Source organism: Taudactylus pleione, unplaced genomic scaffold (assembly GCF_031769625.1).
Source record: "Taudactylus pleione unplaced genomic scaffold, aTauple2 ptg000007l, whole genome shotgun sequence".
NCBI classification, from domain to species: Eukaryota; Metazoa; Chordata; class Amphibia; order Anura; family Myobatrachidae; genus Taudactylus; species Taudactylus pleione.
This window is the reverse complement of record NW_028284410.1, coordinates 17,045,354-17,069,744: the sequence shown is the minus strand read 5'-3', so window position 1 is coordinate 17,069,744 and position 24,391 is coordinate 17,045,354. Positions and strand designations below refer to the sequence as shown.

General features: G+C 39.1%; 1 protein-coding gene and 1 pseudogene across 1 annotated transcript; both read right to left on the bottom strand.

The window, feature by feature from the left end:
• Positions 1-521: 521 nt before the first annotated feature.
• Positions 522-640, bottom strand: LOC148542935 (5S ribosomal RNA; annotated as a pseudogene).
• A 5,903-nt stretch (positions 641-6,543) lies between these two features.
• Positions 6,544-23,323, bottom strand: UTP11 (UTP11 small subunit processome component). Its single transcript, XM_088460561.1, has 8 exons — positions 23,074-23,323; positions 22,697-22,758; positions 21,826-21,928; positions 20,372-20,485; positions 17,885-17,978; positions 13,930-14,060; positions 10,882-10,992; positions 6,544-7,666 (listed from the first exon to the last, which is right to left on the bottom strand). The coding sequence occupies exons 1-8, from the start codon at positions 23,134-23,136 to the stop codon at positions 7,583-7,585; spliced, it is 762 nt and encodes a 253-aa protein (XP_088316687.1). The 5' UTR covers positions 23,137-23,323; the 3' UTR covers positions 6,544-7,582.
• Positions 23,324-24,391: the final 1,068 nt, after the last annotated feature.

The following is a 24,391-nucleotide window of genomic DNA, read 5'->3' as shown; positions in this document are numbered from 1 at the left end:
CCACCAGTATTACCGTTCCGCCTTCCTGTTTAAATTTTCTGAGAACTCTTGGGAGTAATCGGAGGAAATAGATACGCCAGCTTTAAATCCCATCCCAGTGCATCCACAAATGCCGCTGATTGGTCTCTAGACCTGGAACCGCACTTGGGGACCCTGTGGTTGTGGTGTGCCATGAGCGCTCTCGATGGTAGACCCCATTTGTTTACCAGGTCGCTGAAACACTCCCGGATAGAGAGACCACTCTCCAGCATGTATGTCCTGGTGACTGACAGTCCGCTTCCCAATTTAGCACTTCCGGTATGAATATTGCCGATATGGCCGGAAGATGACGTTCTGTCCAAATCAGAACCCTTGTCACTTCCTTCATGTCTACATAACTTCTTGTGCCTCCCTGACGATGGAGGTAGGCCACTGTAGTCGCATTATCGGACTGGGTCTGGACTGGCCTGCCCTGGAGCAGGTCCTGTGCCCTGATCAGTGCTCTGTATACTGCTCACAGTTCCAGAATGTTTATTGCCAGTTACCTACAGCACCTGGTATTCCAAGGTGGTCTCCCATCCAAGTACTAACCAGGCCCAATACTGCATAGCTTCCAAGCTCAGACGAGATTGGACATGGCCAGTGTGGTGTGGCTGTTGGTGTTATGACCCTCTTGATTTGTCCATCTTCCCTGAAAGGTGTGACCACCTGTCACTACCCTCCATCCACTAAGGCTGGCGTCCGTGGTAAGATCCAATTTGGAATCCAGAACGGGCACCCTTTGTCTAGATGATCCTTTCTCAGCCACCACAGGAGGGAGTGATGAACCCCTGAGACCATATAAGATGATGCTGTCCATTTCACCTGGAGAGAATCAATCTTTGTAGAGGTCTGAAATAGAACTGGGCATATTCCACCATGTTGAAGGTGGATTCATGGACCCCAGCACTTACCTAGCTGAGTGAATTGGTACCCTCTGATTTCGGAGCAATATGCGCACTCGCAATTGTAAAACCTCCGTAGACTGTTAATATCAGGAGGCCGGCCAAGTATGGCAATATCCTGACTTCTTCGGAGATGGAGCAGTCATGACTGCTATTATCTTGAAAAACACCCAAGGGGTTATGGACAGACCAAAAGACAATGGTAATGTTGCTGAAAAATAGCCATAACTCAGAAACCCTTGGTGAATAGTGCAATAGGTACATGCAGATATGATCCTGTATGTTCAGGGAACCATGAAATCCCCAGGTTCCATTGCCAGCATAATTAGCCATAGGGCCTCCATACGGAACTTGGGCACATGGATGAACCTGTGGAGAGATTTCAGATTCAGAATAGAGTGATACTTATTTAGCTTCTGAATGAAACACAAATCTGAGTAATAACTCCTTCCTTGTTAGTTAAAGGAACCGGGATTAACACCCCTGAATTTAGCAAATGGCCTTGATAGGATCTGATGGGGGAGTTGTGTAAACCTTCTTGAGTATAACCCTTTAGGAAGGTGTCATGTAAGAATCCCCAATAGGGAGGGGAATTTCCCACCTAATGCACTCTCTCTGTGGGAGAGGGTAAACAGATACGAATCTTTTTTGGAGTCTGGAACAGTCTACCTAGAATGTTCCATGCTTCCCCTATAAACTCAGTGAGTTGTTCAGATTGAGGGAATCCAGCCTAAATCACCGTCTGAACACCAAGTTTATTAGGCTATAGGAGCCGGTACTTAATCCTCTATAATGAGGATTGAATTAACTGCCACTCTAGAGAAGAGCATCCACTGATGAATGATGCTCCTCCTCTGAGATGGGCCCAGAGAGAAACCTGTGTATCCTCTGCCTCCTCAAATGACATATCAGAATCTGAAAGCAGGATGGACTACAATCCATATACTGTATATGCTTAGATGGGCAACGCTTTATTTGCCTGTAACATAAACAGATAGGTAGATGCTAAAAAACAGATACTGAACTAACATAACCCTCCATCCAGGAAGGATGTATGGGAAGAGGAAACATAGCAGGCTGTATCACTGTGGGTAATCAAAAATGGGAGGAAGAGTGGGGGCTGACCCCTGAACAGGTGCTGGCGAGGTGGACTGTTGTGGTGTAGAACAATCAAACCACAGTCCATCCTGCATGAAATCCTGAGAGGCCATTTACATGAAACCAGAACAATAACAACAGTCTACTGTTTACCTTTGTCCGGAGACATGGGAAATACTTCCAAGTAACCTACAACCAGTGTAGGGTTAACAATGCAAAGTGACCCTATTCACAGATAAAATTAAATGTGGAGTACTCTCTAACCCCAATACATCAGTTAGTATAGGGTTAGGAAACACAACAGAAAACAAAAAAAACCCACAAAACTCTTCTTTCCAGCAGTTAGCATAAGTCACATAGAATGCATATGTTTGCAAAAGGGCACTAAAATCAACTACCTAAATACATAAGTATGGTAGGATCTACATGTATAAATATTCTGCCTCCTCTACTTACAAGTCAGCACCGAATCAACTAAAACAAACACAAAAGATGGTAGGATTCCAGTGCTATATACCTTGGACCTAGGAGAAAGGTATACTCAGAAAGAGCTCAAATCTCCCCTCAGCAAACATTTCCATAATCAATTGCAGCTGAGCATCTCCAATTAATTAGGAGAGAGGGGGATGGCAGCTCAGTCTTCACAAGTAAATGTGAAGTACAATTTAACCCCTACACATCTGGTAGTTGAGGGTCAAAAAGAGCAATAGCTGTGCTATTTATAATTGTCTGAACTCCTGTTTGCCTTTACCTTTCTGTCCTGTGAGGACACATATGCCGTACATGATTTACATGAGACCAGCACAGGTGGCTCTCCCTCATGTTTCCCTTTATCTTTTGACATGTTCAAAGTAAAGGCAACAATCGCAAAGTTTATGTGACAGTCTTCACAAATCTAATGAATGTGAAGCAATCAGAAAGAAATAATAGTGATAGTTATATTGACAGTAGAAATTTGCAAATGGGCACTAAATCGCAATCACAGTGGTAGGATATAAGTGCAATGCAAACAGCAGCTAGCAAACAGCCACATACAATACATATAGTCAGGTGCATAAATATTGGGACATTGACAGAATTTTCATATTTTGGCCTCTATTCACCACAATGGCTTTGAAATGAAACAATGTGCTTTAACTGCAGACTTTCAGATTTAATTTGAGGGTAATTACATCAAGTGGAATGTTATGCAATGGCCAAGTCAATCCCCTGACCTGAATCCGATTGAGCATGCATTTCACTTGATGAAGACAAAACTGAAGGGAAAATGCCCCAAGAACAAGCAGGAACTGAAGACATTTGCAGTAGAGGCCTGGCAGAGCATCACCAGGGATGAAACCCAGCGCCTGGTGATGTCTATGCGTTCCAGACTTCAGGCTGTAAATGCCTGCAAAGGATTTGCAACAAAGTATTAAAAAGTGAAAGCTAGATTTAGGATTGTTTAGTTTGTCTCATTACTTTTGGCCCCTTAAAAAGTGGGAGGCACATATAGAAACCGTTGTAATTCCTACACCGTTCACCTGATTTGGATGTAATTACCCTCAAATTAAATCTGAAAGTCTGCAGTTAAAGCACATCTTTTTTGTTTCATTTCAAAACCATTGTGGTGGTGAATAGTGACCAAAATATGAAAATTCTGTCAATGTCCCAATATTTATGCACCTGACTGTATGTAATATAATTACAATGAGCTCAAAATCAACTACAGCAACGCAAAGTAATAGTAGGATATAGAGCACCGTATACCTTAACCAAAGGAGAGGTATACTGGGAGACAGACCCAGACCCTCCTGAGACCACAGCTACCAGGTGCACTGAGCTTGGACTGTGAGCGTTTCATACACTTGGAGAGTAGGCGGAGAAACCCAGATGCACGAAACCATTCATTGGGACTGCGTCTAGGTCAGAGGAGGAGCTGCCGGGGGAGAGTCTACTTCCCCATAGCTGCATTAACTAGCCGGGTATGCTAGCCTCGTGGCAGCAGATTGAGTCTGCCGACGATCCCCAGCGTCAGATGATAAGGCCCCGACTGGTGTAGCAAGGACGCGGACAATGCCTGGTACTTACAGCAGCGGCTTCTGGTGCGTCTTTGAAACCAGAAGCAAGGACTGCAGCGCGCAATTCTCCACAAGCGAGGATTCTCCTTACCTGACTTCTCAAAGCATCCTTTGCAGTTCAGGTCGCAGCATTGCAGCTAGCTAAGCTCAGCCGCGACCCGCCGAAATCAACAGCACAATTACTGATGTTGCGGACCATGCGTCCTAATACCAACGCTTAGTACTGCCAACTCAAGCAACAAAGTAAAATAAAAGCTTAGGACTGCCTAAGCAGTCCCCTGTACAAAGGTCTGAATCCTGCCGCACCAACGAACAACTGAAGTCCTATGGCTAGGGGTGGGGTATATATATGGAGGAGGACCCAGGGCATTCTGGGAGCCAAAGCTTTAACTGTTTGGTGCCTGGTCTTCCAACCATAATATTCCCCATGGCATCCCTGTGAATCCCTATGGACCCCAATGAAAGGGACCAGGTGTATGCCAGACCACCTCAGCCTGCACCACCCATCCCCCTCTCCTCCCACCACCATGCTCTGTCCCTACCGTTTGTGGAAGGGAATATAGATTGCAAGCTCCACTGGGGCATAGATTGATGTGAAGTGCTTGTAATATGTAGGTGCTATGTAAAAAAAAATGTTTAAAAAATAAGAATGTTATCCTTTGTCCTGTGTGGTGTAGGAGTACATATTGTTTCCATAAGACTGGAACATACAGTAGACTGGAGCTGCATGAAATGGGGATTTTTTTTTTATGTAAACAAACAATTATGGTGCAAAAGTTGAATATTCAGAAACAGCTGCAATATTAGTTTTGCTCACAATCTCAATTTGACTAAAATGAAGCATTAGGAATCACAGTCTTCACTTGTCTACAAAATGGCACGTCTGTAGTGTGCACAAGCTGAATGCAGCATCTAGTCAAGCACCATATCTTAAATGTACTAATTTGCAGACAAATATAGGAGGGGTTCATAGCTGAACTGTTGCTGCAGATAGAAACAGAACATTGGATAGATCAAGTTTACTTTAAAAAATGAATACCTAAATAATACCAGGACAGCTGGAACATTTGCAGAGAATTATGGTTGATTGCAGCTAACTTGAGAGGAGAAATGTAAACCAGAAACCTAAAACTTATAAAGAACATGTACTGACCAGTCTATTAATATACAAATATATTGGTTTGGGAGAAGCTCTTACACAAAAAAAAAATCCAATTTTGCTTCTGAAGAAACTATAAAGAAACATTTAATTCTATGGGACTTGACAATACAAGAATTAATAAATACTGTGATGTTTTGGAGTAGATGAATAGCCTGAAATAACAAAAATCTATAGAGAGTACATCTTTCTAGATTCTACATCATGCCTAACAGTAGACCTCTCATAATTTGCCATTAATACTAAAAGGGTTTTAGAAATAAACTTAACATTAAACCTGTCAGCAACTTTGGACTGAAGTCCCACAAACACAGTCTGTTATGATCTGCAGCTATTATAAATCAAGGATATCTGGGTTCTAAAAGATAGGAAAGGCTTCTAAAGATCAAAATTAAACTTAAAATATGCCATTGCTAAACAATGCAATAATAGGAAGCCATTTACTTTGAGTAGAAGGCAAGGATCCATAATGTTCAATATCAGCCTCCTTAGAGACAGCTACAGGAAGAGTCATTCAGTCCTGTCAAAAGCACTCTTGATAAATTGAATGTGTAATTTTCCTTGCTTCTCAAAATTAAACACACACCTATTATGAACCTAAAGCAGACAAAAGTCTTAAGCAATATTGAGAACATACAATCGATAAGGTGACAGCTGATGTAAGCAAGTCCTCCTGTAGGTCCTTACTTTGGAAGGGGATTTTCCAGGTCTATCAGTTTACCAAAAGAACCTTAGACTGTACTACATGTATGAAACGTGAACCAAAATTTGTCCAGCACTGATGCCAAACACACTTCAACTTTAAATGATCTTTTAAGGTGTTCGATGGAGTTTTCTTACAACCAGTGTAGTGACAGTAGATACAACCAGATCTCCATTCACTCTGGGAAACCTTAAAATTAGGAGTATATCTGTGCTAAACTTTTGAAACAGCAAGAGCCTATGAAAGTAACATTCACTAGCTTGATAGTTTGTCTGTAGTTTTGTGGTGCATTATACAGTTTAATATGTGTTGTTCCTGAAGCCAATATGGCCATATGAAAGTCTTAGCAGATTCTCAAATCAGTGCTTCGCAAATCCAGTCCTCAGGGCACAAGAACGCTGTATATGTTCCACATCTCAGTGCTAGCGCATAGGTGGAATCATTACTGATTGACACATTTTAAAAGATGCACAGGTGGTTCTAATTATTTCACTGTGATTCTGTGAGGAGACCTGGAAAACATGCACTGTTAGTTTGTCTTAAGGACTGGATTTGAGAAGTATGTCTTAATAAAGCGAAATTATCTGAAAGAGTAAACCGAGATAGAGTAAAAATTAGATATATTAAAAACAGCACAACTGGTAAGTTTTGGGCCATAAGAATGACAATTTATCTAGTAGAACAAACTGACGTAAAATATAGTTCATTATAGAAGTTATCTTACCTTCAAAATAAATGTTAGTATATACAAATTTACAGCTCTGGTACAGGTTTGCATAAAGAAATAAAGATGTAGGTCTAGGTTTAAAATGTTGATTGTACTTTTCCCCTGGCAAGCACTTATACACTTTACAGAATACATACACAAGCATAATCATATCCAATCTGGCACCAACAAATTATTACTAGAAGCAATGTATTGCTAAAGTGTCATGTATATGGAGGAAAGGAACTAGTGATGGGACCAATGTAATGGAGTTAACCACAAAATAATGGAGTGTTGGTGGGGAAAACTTAACATTTCAGTCCAAATGAGGTCACAAATAATAAAAGCAAGCAGTTCTTCACTATGACAAAATATACCACAGGCTTAATACGGTATTCAAAGACATAAGCATACTGGTAGAACAAAGTATAATTTGACATGTTTTACCACCCTGAAATTAGGAATACATGCTCCCAAATTACCTTCCAAATTGAGTAATATAATCGAGGTTATGACATTAAAGTATTTAAAAAAATAAATAAATAAAAATGAACAAAACTGACACTTCATTCAAGTCTATGACAGGAATATAATGTATGTAGAATGGTCATCATAGTTACATTGCCTATATAACAGGTGTTCAATAATTCAGATTTGTCTGCTATAAAATGATTATACAGATATTCTGAAGGTTGCAAAACTGAATCCTGTATAAAATTGGGCATAGAATTATATTCAACTTCACGGAAATAATTCACAATGCATGACACACACAGCTTAAAGAACAATCCTGCAGAGTACAGACTGACCAAAATCGTTACTTTATTTAAAAAAAAAAATAATAAAAAAATAAAAATAGGGGCAAAAAATACAATTCACACACTGCTGACTTCATCTGATGAAAGATTACGGAGCTCGTCTTTGCCACGTTTGCAGCTATCTTTTCCTCTGCATTTTGAATCTATAAATAGCTGGAGAGTTCACAGTTTCCTTCTTAATCTTCACTTTTTGTCTTTTGTCCTTAAAAACCCCCCCAAAAAAACAGAACTGTGAAAATTTGAACAAAAAGCAAATATATCACTCATGCAATGATCAAACAAAAGCACAGCTTAAAAAAATAGTGAGGTGTAAACAGAGTATTATCAAAGTGTATAGGGAGTCATGGAACAGCCCCAGGTACAACAGACACAGAGTGATCATCAGGTGGGATTCTGTCTGCAGATGCAAAGGAGGATTCATTTATTTGCATGCAGTCTTAAATAACTACAAATTAAAGCACAGGGTGTAAACTGTATAATACTGGAATCATGAATATAAATAGAAGAAAAATGTTGCCACAAGGGCTTTCAGTCAGCTATATACAGTGGTGCTTAAAAGTTTGTGAACCCTTCACAATTTTCTGTATTTCTGCTGAAATTTGGCCTAAAACTACCTTAGGTTTTCACACAAGTCCTAAAAGTAGATAAAGAGAACCAAATTAAACAAACGAGACAAAAAAAAGAAAACTTAGGCATGCTAATTTTTTTATTGCGGAAAATTATCCAGTATCACATATCTGAGTGACAAAAGTATGTGAACCTTTGCTTTCAGTATCTGGTATGACCCCCTTGTGCAGCAATAACGGTTTCTAAATGTTTACGGTAATTGTTGATTAGTCATGAACATTGGCTTGGAGGAATTTTACCCCATTCCTCCATACAAAACAGCTTCAACTCTTATTTTGGTTGGGTTTCCTCCCATGAACTGCTCGCTTCAGGTCCTTCCACAATATTTTGATTGGATTAAAGTCAGGACTTTGACATTCCAAAACTTTAAATTTATTCTTCTTTAACCATTCTTTGGTCAAATGGCTTGTGTGCTTTGGGTCGTTGTCTTGCTGCATGACCCACGTTCTCTTGAGATGCAGCTCATGGACAGATGTCCTGACATTTTCCTATAGAATACTCTGGTGTAATTCAGAATTCATTGCCCCATCAATGATGGCAAGTCGTCCTGGGCCAGATGCAGCAAAAAACAAACCCAAATCATGATACCACCGCCATCACAGATGGTATGGAGGTTTTATGCTAGAATGCGGTGTTCTCCTTTCTCCAAACATAACAATTCTCATTTAAACCAAAAAGCTCTATTTTGGACTCATCTGTCCACAAAACATTATTCCAATAGTCTTGGCTTGTCTAGATGATCTTTAGCAAACTGCAGATGGGCAGCAATGTTCTTTTTGGAGAGCAGCAGCATTCTCCTTGTAATCCTGCTGTTGTTCAGTGTCCTCCTGATGGTGGACTCATGAACATTAACATTAGCTAATGTGAGAAAGGCCTTCAGTTGCTTAGAGATTACCTTGGGTTCCTCTGTGACATTGCAAACTATTAGATGCCTTGCTCTTGGCGTGATCTTTGTTGGTCGACCACTCCTGGGGAGGGTAAGAATGGTCTGGAATTTCCTCCATTTGTACACAATCTGTCTGACTGTTAATTGGTGGAATCCAAACACTTCAGAGATGGTATTGTAACCTTTTCCAGCCTGATGAGCATCAACAGCTCTTCTGAGGTCCTCAGAAATCTCCTTTGTACTTCCACAAACATTGTGGAACATTGATGTTGTGAACATCAGACTTTGATAGATCCCTGTTCTTTTAATAAGACAGGATGTCCACTCACAGCTGATTGTCTCTAATTTCACCTTCAAAATATCTGCTAAGCCTAAATGTTCACATACTTTTGACACTCAGATGTGATACTGGTTAATTTTTCTCAAAAAAAAAATGAGCATGTCTAATTTTATTGTCTCATTTGTTTGATTTGGTTCTCTATCTACTTTTAGGACTTGTGTGAGAATCTGAGTTACTTTTAGGCCAAATTTCAGCAGAAATATAGAAAATTCTGAAGGGTTCACAAACTTTCAAGCACCACTGTAGTTTACCTTCACTGTCATCTCAAAATTGTGGCATCCAACTAATTGGAGTAGCTCCCCATGCAACACTGGTCTGCTGCCATTGCTAAAATGCCTCACATATTACCATTATTCCAGATCTGGTGTGGAAATACATAAATAACATTACTTCATAAATAACATTTATCAGAGGCAAATCTCATCGGAACAGATCATTTGTAAGTAAGAATCCTGCCCTCCAATATTTTAAAAAATATTATATTATTATTAAAAATAAATAAAAAAAACTTATTTAAAACCTGTAAAACATCTCTCTAATGGAGCATACACACGGTCAGATTTGTCAGACTTGTCAGATTTGTCAGATGAACGATTGAACGATTAAACGATTAAACGATTTGAACGATTTGACCAAAGTTTTGAACGATTTGAACGATTTGAACGATTGAACGATTTTTGACTGCATTAAAATGAATGGAATCGTCCAAGTCTGACTGCAAACACATCAGATGTCGGAAATCGTTATCTGACCATCGGGAACGCGCATCGTTGATCGTCCATCGTTCAGGCATGTCAGATATGAACGATTTTCCTTCAGATATGAACGACTGAACGATTTTTAAATCGTTATCGTTCATATCTGAAGGAAAAATCTGACCGTGTGTATGCACCATTAAACATCGAAGTTATAAATGAGTAGATATTATGATGACTTACATGAGTCATGTTTGCTGACTAAGAGCTGTTGTGGCTGTTTCTAAGTGACGTGTGCAGTGCGGTACAGAGTTAACAAAAGATTCTCATAATGCTAACATTCTTTGATTTTTTTTTCAGGGTTGAAAAAAAAATACAATTCACACACGTTTTCGAACAGGACCACAACATAAGTGCTATAAGAACAAATACAATTTATGCAACATGATGAGAGTACAAAACATTTCATTCTTTGGAGGACTAGAACTTTACCAGTGAGTTATCGGTCAGGAAATATACATTATATATGGCTGAAGATGGTGTTATAAAGGGATTTATTTGCATTTGTCTTATTAGCTGTCCATTTTTTTTGTTCAGTCACTTAAAATGAGAGTTAGACACAGAAAAGTGATACTCCTGCATAGTTGTCAGAGCAAATATGGCTGCTCAAAGTCCCCAAATATACAAAGTAAAACAGCTCACTATACTGTACTAAACATTTTAACGGTTTGGTTTCACTTTAACTACAGGAAGATGCACAATATTGACACACTGCAAAAAATAAGCTGGAAGATATTTAACTGACTAATTGATAGAGACTTACATTATTACATGAAGCAACTGTGCGTTATAACAAAATTATTCCTTACCAGCAGATCTTTGCGAGTCTGTATTTTCTGAGAAATGACAAACATTTTCTTTTCTCTTTCAATTCGTTGTTTCAAAATCGTATACTGATGTTGCCTTTGTTTAGCCAATTTCTGTTATTCAAGAAAAAACAAAACAAAACACATTTCACAGCCAGATACAATGGGGGTCATTTCTGAATACGGTTTATTATACAGTCAGGTGCATAAATATTGGGACATTGACAGAATTTTCATATTTTGGCCTCTATTCACCACCACAATGGCTTTGAAATGAAACAAACAAAATGTGCTTTAACTGCAGACTTTCAGATTTAATATGAGGGTAATTACATCCAAATCAGGTGAACGGTGTAGGAATTACAACTGTTTCTATATGTGCCTCCCACTTTTTAAGGGGCCAAAAATAATGGGACTATCAACTCAAAAGCTATTTCATGGACAGGTGTGGGGGCTATTTACTCGTTATTTAATTATCAATTAAGCAGGTAAAAGGTCTGGAGTTGATTCTAGGTGTGACATTTGCATTTGGAATCAGTTGCTGTCGACTCTCAATATAAGATCCAAAGAGCTGTCACTGTCAGTGAAGCAAGCCATCATTAGGCTGAAAAATCAAAACAAACCCATCAGAGAGATAGCAAAAACATTAGGTGTGGCAAATCAACTGTTTGGAACATTCTTAAAAAGAAAGAACGCATCGGAGAGCTCAGCAACACCAAAAGACCCGGAAGACCACAGAAAACAACTGTGGTGGATGACAGAAGAATTATTTCCCTGATGAAGAAATACCCCTACACAACAGGCCAAATCAAGAACACTCTCCAGGAGGTAGGTGTATATGTGTCAAAGTCAACAATCAAGAGAAGACTTCACAAGAGTGAATATAGAGGGTTCACCACAAGATGTAAACCATTGGTGAGCCACAAAAACAGGAAGACCAGATTAGAGTTTGCCAAACAACATCTAAAAAAGCCATTACAGTTCTGGAACAACATCCTATGGATAGATGAGACAAAGATCAACTTGTACCAGAGTGATGGGAAGAGAAGAGTATGGAGAAGGAAAGGAACTGCTCATGATCCAAAACATACCACCTCATCAGTGACGCATGGTGGAGGTAGTGTCATGGCGTGGGCATGTATGGCTGCCAATGGAACTGGTTCCCTTGTATTTATTGATGATGTGACTGCTGACAAAAGCAGCAGAATGAATTCTGAAGTGTTTCGGGCAATATTATATGCTCATATTCAGTCAAATGCTTCAGAACTCATTGGACGGCGCTTCACAGTGCAGATGGACAATGACTCGAAGCATACTGCAAAAGCAACCAAAGAGTTTTTTAAGGCTAAAAAGTGGAATGTTATGCAATGGCCAAGTCAATCCCCTGACCTGAATCCGATTGAGCATGCATTTCACTTGATGAAGACAATACTGAAGGGAAAATGCCCCAAGAACAAGCAGGAACTGAAGATATTTGTAGTAGAGGCCTGGCAGAGCATCACCAGGGATGAAACCAAGTGTCTGGTGATGTCTATGCGTTCCAGACTTCAGGCTATAATTGTCTGCAAAGGATTTGCAACAAAGTATTAAAAAGTGAAAGTTAGATTTAGGATTGTTTAGTTTGTCCCATTACTTTTGGCCCCTTAAAAAGTGGGAGGCACATATAGACACCGTTGTAATTCCTACACCGTTCACCTGATTTGGATGTAATTACCCTCAAATTAAATCTGAAAGTCTGTAGTTAAAGCACATCTTGTTTGTTTCATTTCAAAGCCATTGTAGTGGTGAATAGAGGTCAAAATATGAAAATTCTGTCAATGTCCCAATATTTATGCACCTGACTGTAGGTATTTGTTTAAAAGTGGAGAAAATTAGATTTTAGGGAACATTTTCTAAAGCTCTGAAACAATGAAACTTTTTTTTTTTAAAGTGTGAATTTTATACTGGAATTTGCCAGGTAAAGAACTTTCCAGAGGCTATTTGGAAAATTTGTTAAATACAGCATTAAGCAAATGGTTTTAAAATTATTTTTTAACTGGAGGAGCACTTGTGTGCGCAACATGAGAACAGCTCATGGCAAAAATCCCAATATAATTAACAATGTGAAGCCTTGGAAGACATGTCTTGGGGTATATATTTGTGAAGTGGTGGCTTGCTCCTTGGCGGGTTTGGCATTAAAATTTAATGCGCCATTAATATATTGCACAAGAAGCCTGGTGTGTTTAACACTTATTAGTATTGCTTTAAACTTTTCAAATCAAACGCGCCGATTAGTAAATATACCCCATGGTCATTGACTTTTTATAATTTGCATATGAGGTCCTTTTTCCACTCTTAAAATAGAAATCTCAGAAAGCACTAGGATGTTTAAAGGAGCCAGGGACACACTCTCAAAGTGCCCTGGATACCTGCCTCCAGACCAGATAAAAAGTAACAGTGGATTTAAAAATAATGTTATCTTTTTCCTAATCTTAGGTATATTTTGACAAAATAGAAGATTATAGCTAGGCATAATATATACTTTGTATTGACTTGAGTCTTTTTATGGCAAAGAGAAATACAGCTTAAAGAAAAAAAAAAAAAAATTCTCAGATCAAAGTACTACTGTACCACACAGCATTATAAATACAGAAAATAACTGAAAATTTCCCAGACAAAAAGCATTGGACAAATCAATAAAGTGGTTTATAAGCACTTTGGTAAGAACTGTAATATGTAAAGATGAGCGGTTCGATTTTGGCACGGTTAAGTTAAAGTCTGAAAGCAGAATCATATTAGCTGTCCAATTCTCACGTGCTTTGTATAGCCAATAAGTTAAATCTGAACTTGCTCTAATTTGGCGAAAAGAACCAAGTACAACCAAACCGCTCATCTCTAGTAATATGTACATTTACTGAATAATGTCCCTATGCTTTGTGAATATCTGTACCTGCAGTGTTACATTTCTCAGGTGAAGCCACCATTTGTGCAGCTACACTTTTCATCTCATACCCATCCCCCTGCATGAAATGTCCCACTAGCACACTTTTCCCAAGTATCAAACATTCTTACTTTTAACTGATTGGAGTTTGTGAGACCCTTCAGTTTCTGTGTGTGCAGGGTTTCCAAAGTGGGCCTATTATACACTCTGTCCACCAACTCCGGCGCTGTGTTCAGGTGTGCCGCCAGATCAAACTGCCGAACTAAAACAAAAAATAATCCAGTATTATTACCTCTTACCCACTGATAAGCAGCATAACAGAACACGCCACCAGACCAAGGATTGTAAGTTCATAATTATTTATTTTTTTATAAATTATTTTATGGGTTTCCCTAAATAATTATATAATGATCTCTGCCTTCGAGAAATCAGGAGTTGTTTATTTAGAGATAAAGACTTGTCCATTCAAAAATGTACAGGTTGAGTTTTCCATATCCAAATATTCGAAATATGGAATTTGAGCACGACTGAGATAGTGAAAGTTACTTTTTGATGGTTCAATGTACACAAACTTTGTTTAAGGCACAACATTGTTAAAAATATTGTATAACATTATCTTCAGGATCTGTGTATAAAGGTGTATGAAACAAATGCATTCTGTGTTTAGACTTGGCTCCCATCCCCAAGAAGTCTCATTATGGTATGCAAATATTCCAAAATACGGAAATATCAGACATCCAAAATACTTCTGGTCCCAAGCATTTTGGACATGGGAGACTCAACCGGTACTTATTTGTTATATGTTTTTTGTTTAATAAACTGAAATCAAAATAAGTTAAGAGATTTTACTGATGTCATAAATATAGCAACTTAGACAATATGTACAGACAACAAATACATTAATGAAGTTAGTACGAGGGTTGTTCAAAAAGTAATGCCTAAATGCTCACAACTCAAATTTTATTATAGATACAGATTTGAAAATTTGCAGTAAAATACTTTGAAGTTTTAGTAACAGAATGACTCTACTCAAAAAATTCACCATCTGCCCTCAAACATTTTCTCCACCTCTCAACCCAAGCTGTGAATCCACTTTGGAAAAATTCCAGTGGTTGGTGTATGACCCAGGAACGTATGGTGTTTTTAACAACCTTTATGTCTTCAAAATGTTGACCATGGTAACAGTTTTTGAGAGGGCCAAACAGATGAAAGTCAGAAGGGGCCAAATCAGGACTGTATGGTGGATGTGGCATTATTGCCCACCCCATTTTGGCAATGGCTGTAGATGTTGCCATCAAAGTGTGAGGTCTGGCACTGTCGTGGTGTAAGATGACATTTGACAGTGGAATTGTTGACTTTTTTTGCGGATGGCTTCTTTCAGCTACTTAAGTGTAAAAATGTATCGATCACTGTTGATTGATTGGTTTTGTTCCAAGTAATCAATGAGAATAACACCTTGGCAATCCCAGAAGAATGTGGCCATGACTGTTTACGGATCGCCATGATTTTAACTTTTTTGGCCTAGGTGAACTTAGGTGTTTCCATAGTTTTGCTTGGGCCTTTGTTTCTGGGTCATAAAGGAATACCCAGGTCTCATCTCCTGTAATGACATTTTCCAAAAACGCCTCAGGTTAGCTTCAAAGTTGGTCAAAAGGTCATTGCACACTTCCACCCTCTGGGCCTTATGATCCCTGGTTAATTGATTTGGAACCCATTTAGCACACACTTTACGATATCCCAAATCATTGATTAGTGTTTCTACAGTGCCATGGCTACATTCAAGTTAATCACTGACATCTCTGATGGTCACACAATGGTTTTTCTGAATCATGGCATCGACTTTGTCGGTTCTCTGCTGTCACTGCAGTTGATGGTCAGCCACCATGAGGTTTGTCGCACACGGACGATTCTCCTGATTGAAAACGCTTCATCCACCTTCTGACATTGCTATAGTCATCTGTACGCTCACCATACACTTTTTTCAGTCTTCTGTGGATTTCTGTAGCACTGCAGCCTTTTTTTCCCAGAAATTCAATGACAGCTCTTTGTTTCATCTTGGATTCCATGGTATTTCTTGCATTACCTAAACAAAACTAAATATATTGTTAGCAGACATATTAAACTACAAACTGACAAAGTTTAAACAAATGTTGCATATTATTTCAGAGTTATGAGCATTTAGGCATTACTTTTTGAACAACCCTTGTACATTATTTGGATGTAGTAGTTTAGAACCTGTGTTCAGAGGTGCCATCAAAAGGGAGGGAAGACCTGTAAAACTAAATGGGCACTTTGAATAAAGGATACAATTATGTTGTGAAGCAAGATGTAGGCATTGCACTGATGACATTTAAAATAACTAGGTGGATATTCACCACTATTTACTACAAAAAGAAAGCCCAGTCAGTCCCAATTTTTGAAATTAGTGAAACTTCTAAGATTTCATGTAGATAATATTATATAATCATAGCAAACCAATCAGAATGCTTCTTACACACTCGACTGGCAGTGATCATTTCTATAGTTTTCAAGCAAATGGCACCAAACTACCATTATTAAAATGGTTTGTTCGTTTTCTTGTGTGTGTGCGCGCATGTTCTCTCTCTCATTGTAGTGAGTACACATCGCTACCTGCAGCATTACTGTCCATATTCCCCTTCCTCCAACAGCAGACAGAAATGGGGACTGGCAAATAGAAGGTGCTTTCGGCACCTAGCACCAGTTCATATTTATGTATAGGAAAACAATCCCTCAGGCTGTTAGTTCACATAGACATGCTGCCCACGCATTTAATGAAAATACACAAAAATAAATTAGACTTAACAGCTGCCTCAGGTAGCAGGAGTGATACAGTTAAGCTCCCGGCTTCAGGGGCACTAAGCAAAAAAAAAATATATATATATTAGTCTTCCCAGATGCAGGAATATTGAGGGAGAGGAGTATAAATTTTATTTTATTTTTTTTAAGTGCCCAAGCTCTTACCAACACCTCTATATCCCATGGTTCCAGTGTCCCTCAATGGATGTATGAGAGACATGTATTTTTAATATGATAATTACAAGTATTAGCAAATCTGCTATAACAGTGGTTTCCAACTATGATCTTCAGTAAAGCAGTACATCCACAATTGTGTACAATTGAACGATAAGGATCAGCAGTTTTCAGCCTGGGGTGCATGCACCCCTCCCAGGTACCAGCTGTGCCATTCAGGGGTATAAAAACTTTCAGCAATGGCGAATCGTGGAATGGAGGCAGTGCAGTGTGGGATTTGGAAGGAATATTTGCAGTGCTCACCAAGCTCACATCACCAGATGTGACAGGACTCTCTATCCACAATGAGGACTCACTCTCCTGCCTCATGGTTTTTAGTCAATCTAAAAATCAACATTGCTACTTAAAAACCCCTGTCGAAGCACCTGACATTCAAGGGACAAAGAGTGCAACCAATCATATAGGGTTCCCTGTACCAGTGTTACATTACCCTATTACGGTGTGAATACAAGCAAATTAGATACAAAGCTAGAGTAAAACTGTATAAAAAAAAAAAATCAAATAATTACTGTTAATATTAAAAAAATTAAATAAAAAAACCCCTATAAAAATAGAATTGAATTATTTAATTGTTTTAGTTAGGAAGACGCATATAACTCTTACAAATAAAACAGTACTTCACTGATACTGTGGGTGTTAATATCAGACAGATAAAATGTGTATACACCAACTTAACAGAAATTATAGTAGTGATAAATGTTTTGTTTGCAAATGTTGAGGGTACAAATAATGCAAATGAGCTGCCAGGGGGTACGCAAGGGAAAACAGGTTGAGAGAATCACGGATAGCGATAAAAGATAGTATTATATAATTGAAAAAAAACGACATTCAAAACCGAATATTGCAAAGTCTAAGAGTTTTGGGCTTCTTCATGTGTTCTCTACTATGAATACTTTTCCTTTCCATAGTTTACAACTAATATGTTACCACCCACTACTTACATAAATGGTATACTATAGTAAGTGACAAACCTGAAACAATATATGTTTGCTATAGCTCATTGTACATACACAGTGATGATGAACTTGCCCTCACCTTCTTTCTTGGTTTCACAGAAAAAAGTATGTGTATTTTTAGGCTTTCCTTCAGCATCCAGCAGATGGAGCTCAGACTTCAGACGCTCAATTTTCTGTAATTAGAAAACTTACTAAGTCTTGTGTTTTACATAACTCCAATTTCTATTCTAATTTCCAGCCAAAGCACAAATATTTACAAGTCCTTAATATATATATAATTTTTTTTTTTTGGGGGGGGGGGGGGGGCATTGTGACCTTATTACAATGTCAAGCAGGTTTACATTCATAAACTTTATATTATATATTGAGTGAAAGTCAGTTACTGTTTTTCTCTAAAGTATATATAAAAAATATCATAGATGTAGATGGTGTGGTCACATACCAAGGGCACCCCAGATGGTTGAGTGCTGTGGATTGAGCCTGTCATTTAAAAAAGCAATGACACCGCTCAAAAGCAATGACACCGTAAACATTTACAATAACTAAATTTCCCCCTAACACTCTTTCCTGTGATTAATATCTCATTGCTTGCACCTGTTCCCACTTCTAAAGGCCCCCATACATCAGCAATTGATTGCAGCAATCGTGCAATTTGCAATAGATTGTGTATAAAAATCTTTCCCTTTTTCAGTCGCTTGTGGCAATTCTGCAAGCGATTGAAAAAGGGAAAGATTTTTATACACAATCGATTGCAAATTGCACGATTGCTGCAATCAATTGCTGATGTATGGGGGCCTTAACTCAGTCACTCCCTTTCCAACCACTCTGCCATGTAATTTTTCTGGGTGTGGAATAAGACAGTAATCAGATAGGCAATGTCTAGGTAGACACCAGATGTTAGACAGACAATAGTTCGACAGAGACAAATGGTTGACAGGGTCCAAAGGTCAAAATATATATATTTTTTTTTAGCCCTAATCTTCACACTAACTGTAACACTCCACTTGGTGCCTGACTGTAACTATCCCCCTTCTAGTGCCTAAACCTCCCCCCCCCCCAAACAACATGTGTCAACCTTTTGATTCTGTCGACCATTTGTCCCCGTCAAACTTTTGTCTGGAAAGACAGGTTGACATTTTCCAGTCTGATTTAGAACAAACTTGCAATTTAGGGAGACATAGCAAAGCACAAATATTACCAATGTATTTCATCCAGTTAGTTAATATTTGTGCTTCATTTATACAGGTATAGTATCTCTTATCTGGAAACCAGTTATCCAAGATTCTGAAAACAAGCCTGGGAAAAAAATTAAAAGACTGCTATACATTACTGACACTACTACACATGAAACATTACCTCCTGGTGTTTCCTCCCTAGAGGTTACCTATGAGGAGCCTGTAAGACCATTTAATAGAAAAAATAATGCCAAGGGCAGTTTGGGGAAAGACTATTTTTTTTTATTTAGACATGACTACAACTTAAGGACGAACTCCTCAAGCAGAAAAAGGTACAGTCCCAGGCATTCCTACTGAAATTCTGGAACTGGGAATTAGAGCACTTACAACAGGGCTTGACAAATACCGGTCACCAGGGAGGCTAAAATTTTAGTCATGGTGATCAGATAAAGCAAGTACTCTTAAAAGTAAAGTTAAATGTCACCCCTCCTTGCCTGTCACATGAGGAGGGGTGCTCGTACACCACATTCAAACAGTGGGGACCCCCCCCCCCTCTGCTGTATACTGCAGATCCCAGAGTGATTAGTAGGACCCCCCCCCCCACCTTGGCTTCAGTGGAATATCCTCCCCAATAATATTAATAGTAATGAGTGGGACTATGATGTGGCATGCTATGAATTGAGGGCATTACGATGTGACATACTATGAATTTGGGGCACTACTGTGTGCTGCTATCCATTAAACAGGAACGTGTGGTGGTCTGATGGTCACTGAAGGGGCGTATGTGGTGGTCTATACAAAGTTTCATATATTTTTGTTTAGTTGGTTTGCATCCATTCTTAAAATTTAACTATAATGCCAAATTATGTCAAATATACAAAGTTAATCCTAACACTCTTAAAGAAAATAATTTTTGTATAAAATAATTTATGGCAGTAGAAAAAAAAAAAAAAGTTACCTGTAGAAATTGCTTAGTATGGAACACATCCCATTACAATATATGTCAGCTACATAGATAACTTTGTAATAACCTTCTGCAATGCACCCACAACAGTCTCTAGGAGATTATGATTTCTACTTTAATAATAAGAAGGGTTATGTTATAACTATATAATCAATCCTTGCATATACTGCGCAGGTTGTCGCTCTTTGTATCTTTGTGTTGTGTACGCCACTAACATGTACAATGAGTGAAGATCCCTTACATGTAAATAACACTAATTGATTTTTCTCAGTACATCTCTGGCAAATACCTCACACATCCAGCCCTGAGCACAGCATGATAAGTGGAAAGTATACAGAAAATGACTGGCCTCCCTAACAGGCTATCAGCCATTGTAAGTGCATTTTAGCAGTGTACAGATGAATCTGGACTCCAACAGACATCTTACCTTGGCTTCCGCTACTCTTTTCATCTCCACATACTTTATGTCCTGCGTCCTCATGAGTTTAAGCTGCTCATCTGTGACTTCATCTGACTTCTGCTTTATCACGTGGACCCCGTCCTTCAGAGAAAGCAGAAAGAATTGGTTTGCATGGGATATGGGGTTTGGATAGAGCCATATGATTATCATTTCACAAATGACATTATTCTAACAGCACATCCAAAACACAGTTCAGAATGGTTATCTATGTAAGTGTCTTTGTAATATCACAGAACACTATATGGCAATATTTTGATATGTATTTATGACATGTGTAATTTTGTATTTACAATTATTTTTTCTCTATAAATATCACTGTTGGTTTCATTTAGATTTTTTTATGCATTCTAATTATTTACATTACCATGATTATTTATGTTGAACATACAGTAAAGAGAAAAATCAAGAGAAGATAAACAGTTTTTAATAGTAATTTAGGTAGTGGTCAAAAAAGTGCAAATACCTAAATAAGCGACACCAAAATATTGAAAGCGAGGTGTACTTAATGCATCTTTTAAGCAAATGTAAGGTTCATATATAAAATACTGGAATGGTCTTTGTGCCTATAAATATAGTTTGAATGGTTGCAAGAGGAGACCTCAGTGACTTAGAAAGGGACAATAGTTGAGGAATATTTGTCAGGACTTTTTCATTAGCAATAATGTCAACATGGATCTTCGAGGGGAAATAGTCATCGGCAATTTTCAACAGTGAAGCTCATAATCCAGTACCATGATATTTGTACATTAATTTGAAATGCCACACCAAAAGGCAATCAACTGAAGATCAACTGATTTCAAATTCCCACCAGTATCGTAAGCAACCAGTTTAAGCAAACACGGTGCCAGGAGAAGTAAACAGGGCAGAATATTTTTGGGAGTTCAGTGGGCAAAGAATGTGTTATGACGCAGAAGTCATCAAAAGCCCAGGAGGTGGTATGATTGCTTCTGGACAGACATTGGTAAGTTCAATGTCATAGCTCATTTAGAACATACTAGATGAATGTGATAAATCAACATCCTGTTAAGTGACTTATTATTGGTTGCATAATTTTTTTGTCCACTGTCTATATATTTAGATTAAGGACCTGTAGTTTGGTACATACGTAGTACCTTATAACAAGGATACAATGTTCCCATCACATTGAAACAATTTAACCAGAAACATTACATATTAAAATAATAACATATTTGCATCACAATACGTTTTAAGTGCACACAGCACAATTTAGTTATGCTCAGGAATCAATCATTCTAAAAATCAAAATTTTCAATTACATAAGAAATCATTTTGCTTCAAACCTTATGGAGCAGGGAACGTGTCAATATGACAAGAAACATGAAATGTGACCTTCTTCCATCAGTTTCTGCAAAATGAAAACTTCATGAAAATCTGTCCAGTCACAAAAATTACTTCATTACCTGCAGTTTGGACGAGGTCATTTTAAAGTAGAATTCATCTGGATTCTTTTCAAGGGTTTTCTTCCGCAAGGCATCAAGTGTGTTCCTTTTCCTCCGGTAATCTCTGGGTTTTAAAGGTTAAAAGGGTTTACATAAAAGCATACTTAGAAATCAATGAAAAGAAGAAGCCTAATACAAACTGCATAATCAGTAAAAAGTTATGGCAACACAAATATGATTTAACATTTTATTATCTACTTTCCCTTGCAAGAAAAAAAGAATATCTAAATTTTTATCTACATTGTCTTCAATGCTAATAAGTCCCCAATACTTGTAATTTAAATATCTGTCAATTCCTGTAAGTTCCTGGGGCGTGGACTGTGACATCCTAGACCTTCTTCCTCAGACTGTACGTTACCAATACCCCTTTTACACCTGAGCTAAAACCCGGGTTATTGCAGGGGTAACCCGGGTAGCTCCTTGGTGTAAAAGGGGACAGGGTTGGATTCCCGGGTGGAGTGACCCGGCAATCCAACCCAGGTAACTTGCAGGGTTTAACACAGGAGTGACCCCGTGAAACACTGCAGTGTAAACGGCACGATCCGGGTCACGATGACCTGGAGTGCGCCGTATGCCAGCCGATTGGCCGGCTTCAGTGGCACTTGGAGATGACGTCATCTCCAAGCGTCCACTTCCACGACGGAAGAGCCGGGTCACTGCAGACCCAGCTCCGGTGCGAACAGCACTGACTCGGGAATATCCTGGGTCGGCGCCGGCTAAATTCCGGGTCTGATCCAGTTTGGAACGTTGTTCCAACCTCCGGGTCAGACCCGGAACTTAGGTATAAAAGTGATATAAAAGATCTGATGGTGATTATCAACATGGTACTCACTCAGCACGAAGCTTGTAGTCTTTCTTTTTCTCCAGGAACCCCAATTTCTTTCGAAAGCCAGGCTAGAACACATTAATACAATGAATAATGAGCTAGGCTGAATTTTCAAGAGCCCTATTACAATGACTAACGTGTTCTGTAAAATAAATTGGACTATCATAAATCACCAAATATATCATCATTATACCAAACAGGAGCTGCTGACAAATATGCTATGTCTTATACAGCATGAGCTGCAACAGGGATTCCTGGTCTCTGCTGACCAATTATTCATTCTAACATGACTGGCTGGGGAACACAACATGGAGAATCACCACTTATAGGAACTGATGTATATCAACCCCATGAACGCTATACTTTAGAATGTATGTTCTCACCTGGGACCTCTCCTTATGGTTCTTTTGTCGGGACTTCAGCGCTTTCCTAAAAGACGCAGACATTTCGGCAGCCGGCAACTAATCTCCCTGCCAGTAAAACCCAGCGTGGCCGCCGTGCAGAGTCAGTATAGCAGCAGCACTGCAAGTAACTGATGACGTCAGAGTACATCTACCGAATGGGATCTATCCGCAACCACAAGAGCACGGCGCACGCTCCTGACTCTCTTTCGTCGCGTAATGATACCGTCATATATCGTTACCCCGCCCCCTGCCTGCGTCTCACCGTCATTCATTCCCCAGCATGCATCACTTCTTCCGTCCCGACCCGATATAAGGTGCAGCGGCCGCTGCGTAATTATTATCCACTTCCCTGTGTATGATGAGGATGGTTTGTGCTGCAGTGTGTCACGCTGCCTCTGCTCTGTGGTGCAGAGATCAGCGCGGCCTCCTCCTCGCCAGCTTGTTACACGTTTAAAACTGGTTGTCAGTGTTTATGGAGCGGTTACACATTATAACACTGCAGAAATAAAAATAAACCTTTTTTAAATAAGGTACATGAAAAGGGCTTGTACAGTAGCTATTTCTTTCTAATCAAATTACATTTTGCGTTCACATACAAGGTTACTATGGTATTATTCTGAAGTAAGCAATTTAGTAAAAGGTATGCCCCTGCCCCAGGGTTGTACTATTCAGGCAGGGGGCTGGGGATATCTCCATTGGGACCGAAGGTGGCATCAGAATACACTAGGCCCTGTCCTGACTAATGGTGCGTACACACTGGGCGATTAAAGTGGACGACTGAACGATATCGTTATCGTTCAGTCCACTTTATCGTCCATTTTTAACACAAAAAAGATGAACGATGACGACGACGCGCGTTCCCGCGGGTCGTTCGTCATCCTCGTTCATCGGGCTGACATGCAGGCCAACCTGACGACCTCGTCAGGTTGCTGCATGTCAGGGAATGGGTGAGAGAGCCCGGCGCTGAACGATATCGCTAATGATATTGTTCAGCGGCTGTGCTCAATGTCATGAACGACATTGAGCACAGCCTGCCGGGGACACACTAGACGATATCGCTCAGGGAGCATATCGTCTAGTGTGTACCCACCGTTAACACTTCGTGTCCAGCGTCTTGGGCAATGCCTCCCCAGGGTGTCTAAAGTCAAGAGTTGTATTCAAACTGTTAAATATCCATACAGTGGCTCTTTAAAATAACAAGTTTAAAAAAAAATAAAATGACTAAAAATCCAACAAAATGTGAAAATTCCAACTATCTGGCAGCAATGTGGCACATTTTAATAGTTAATCCATTGCT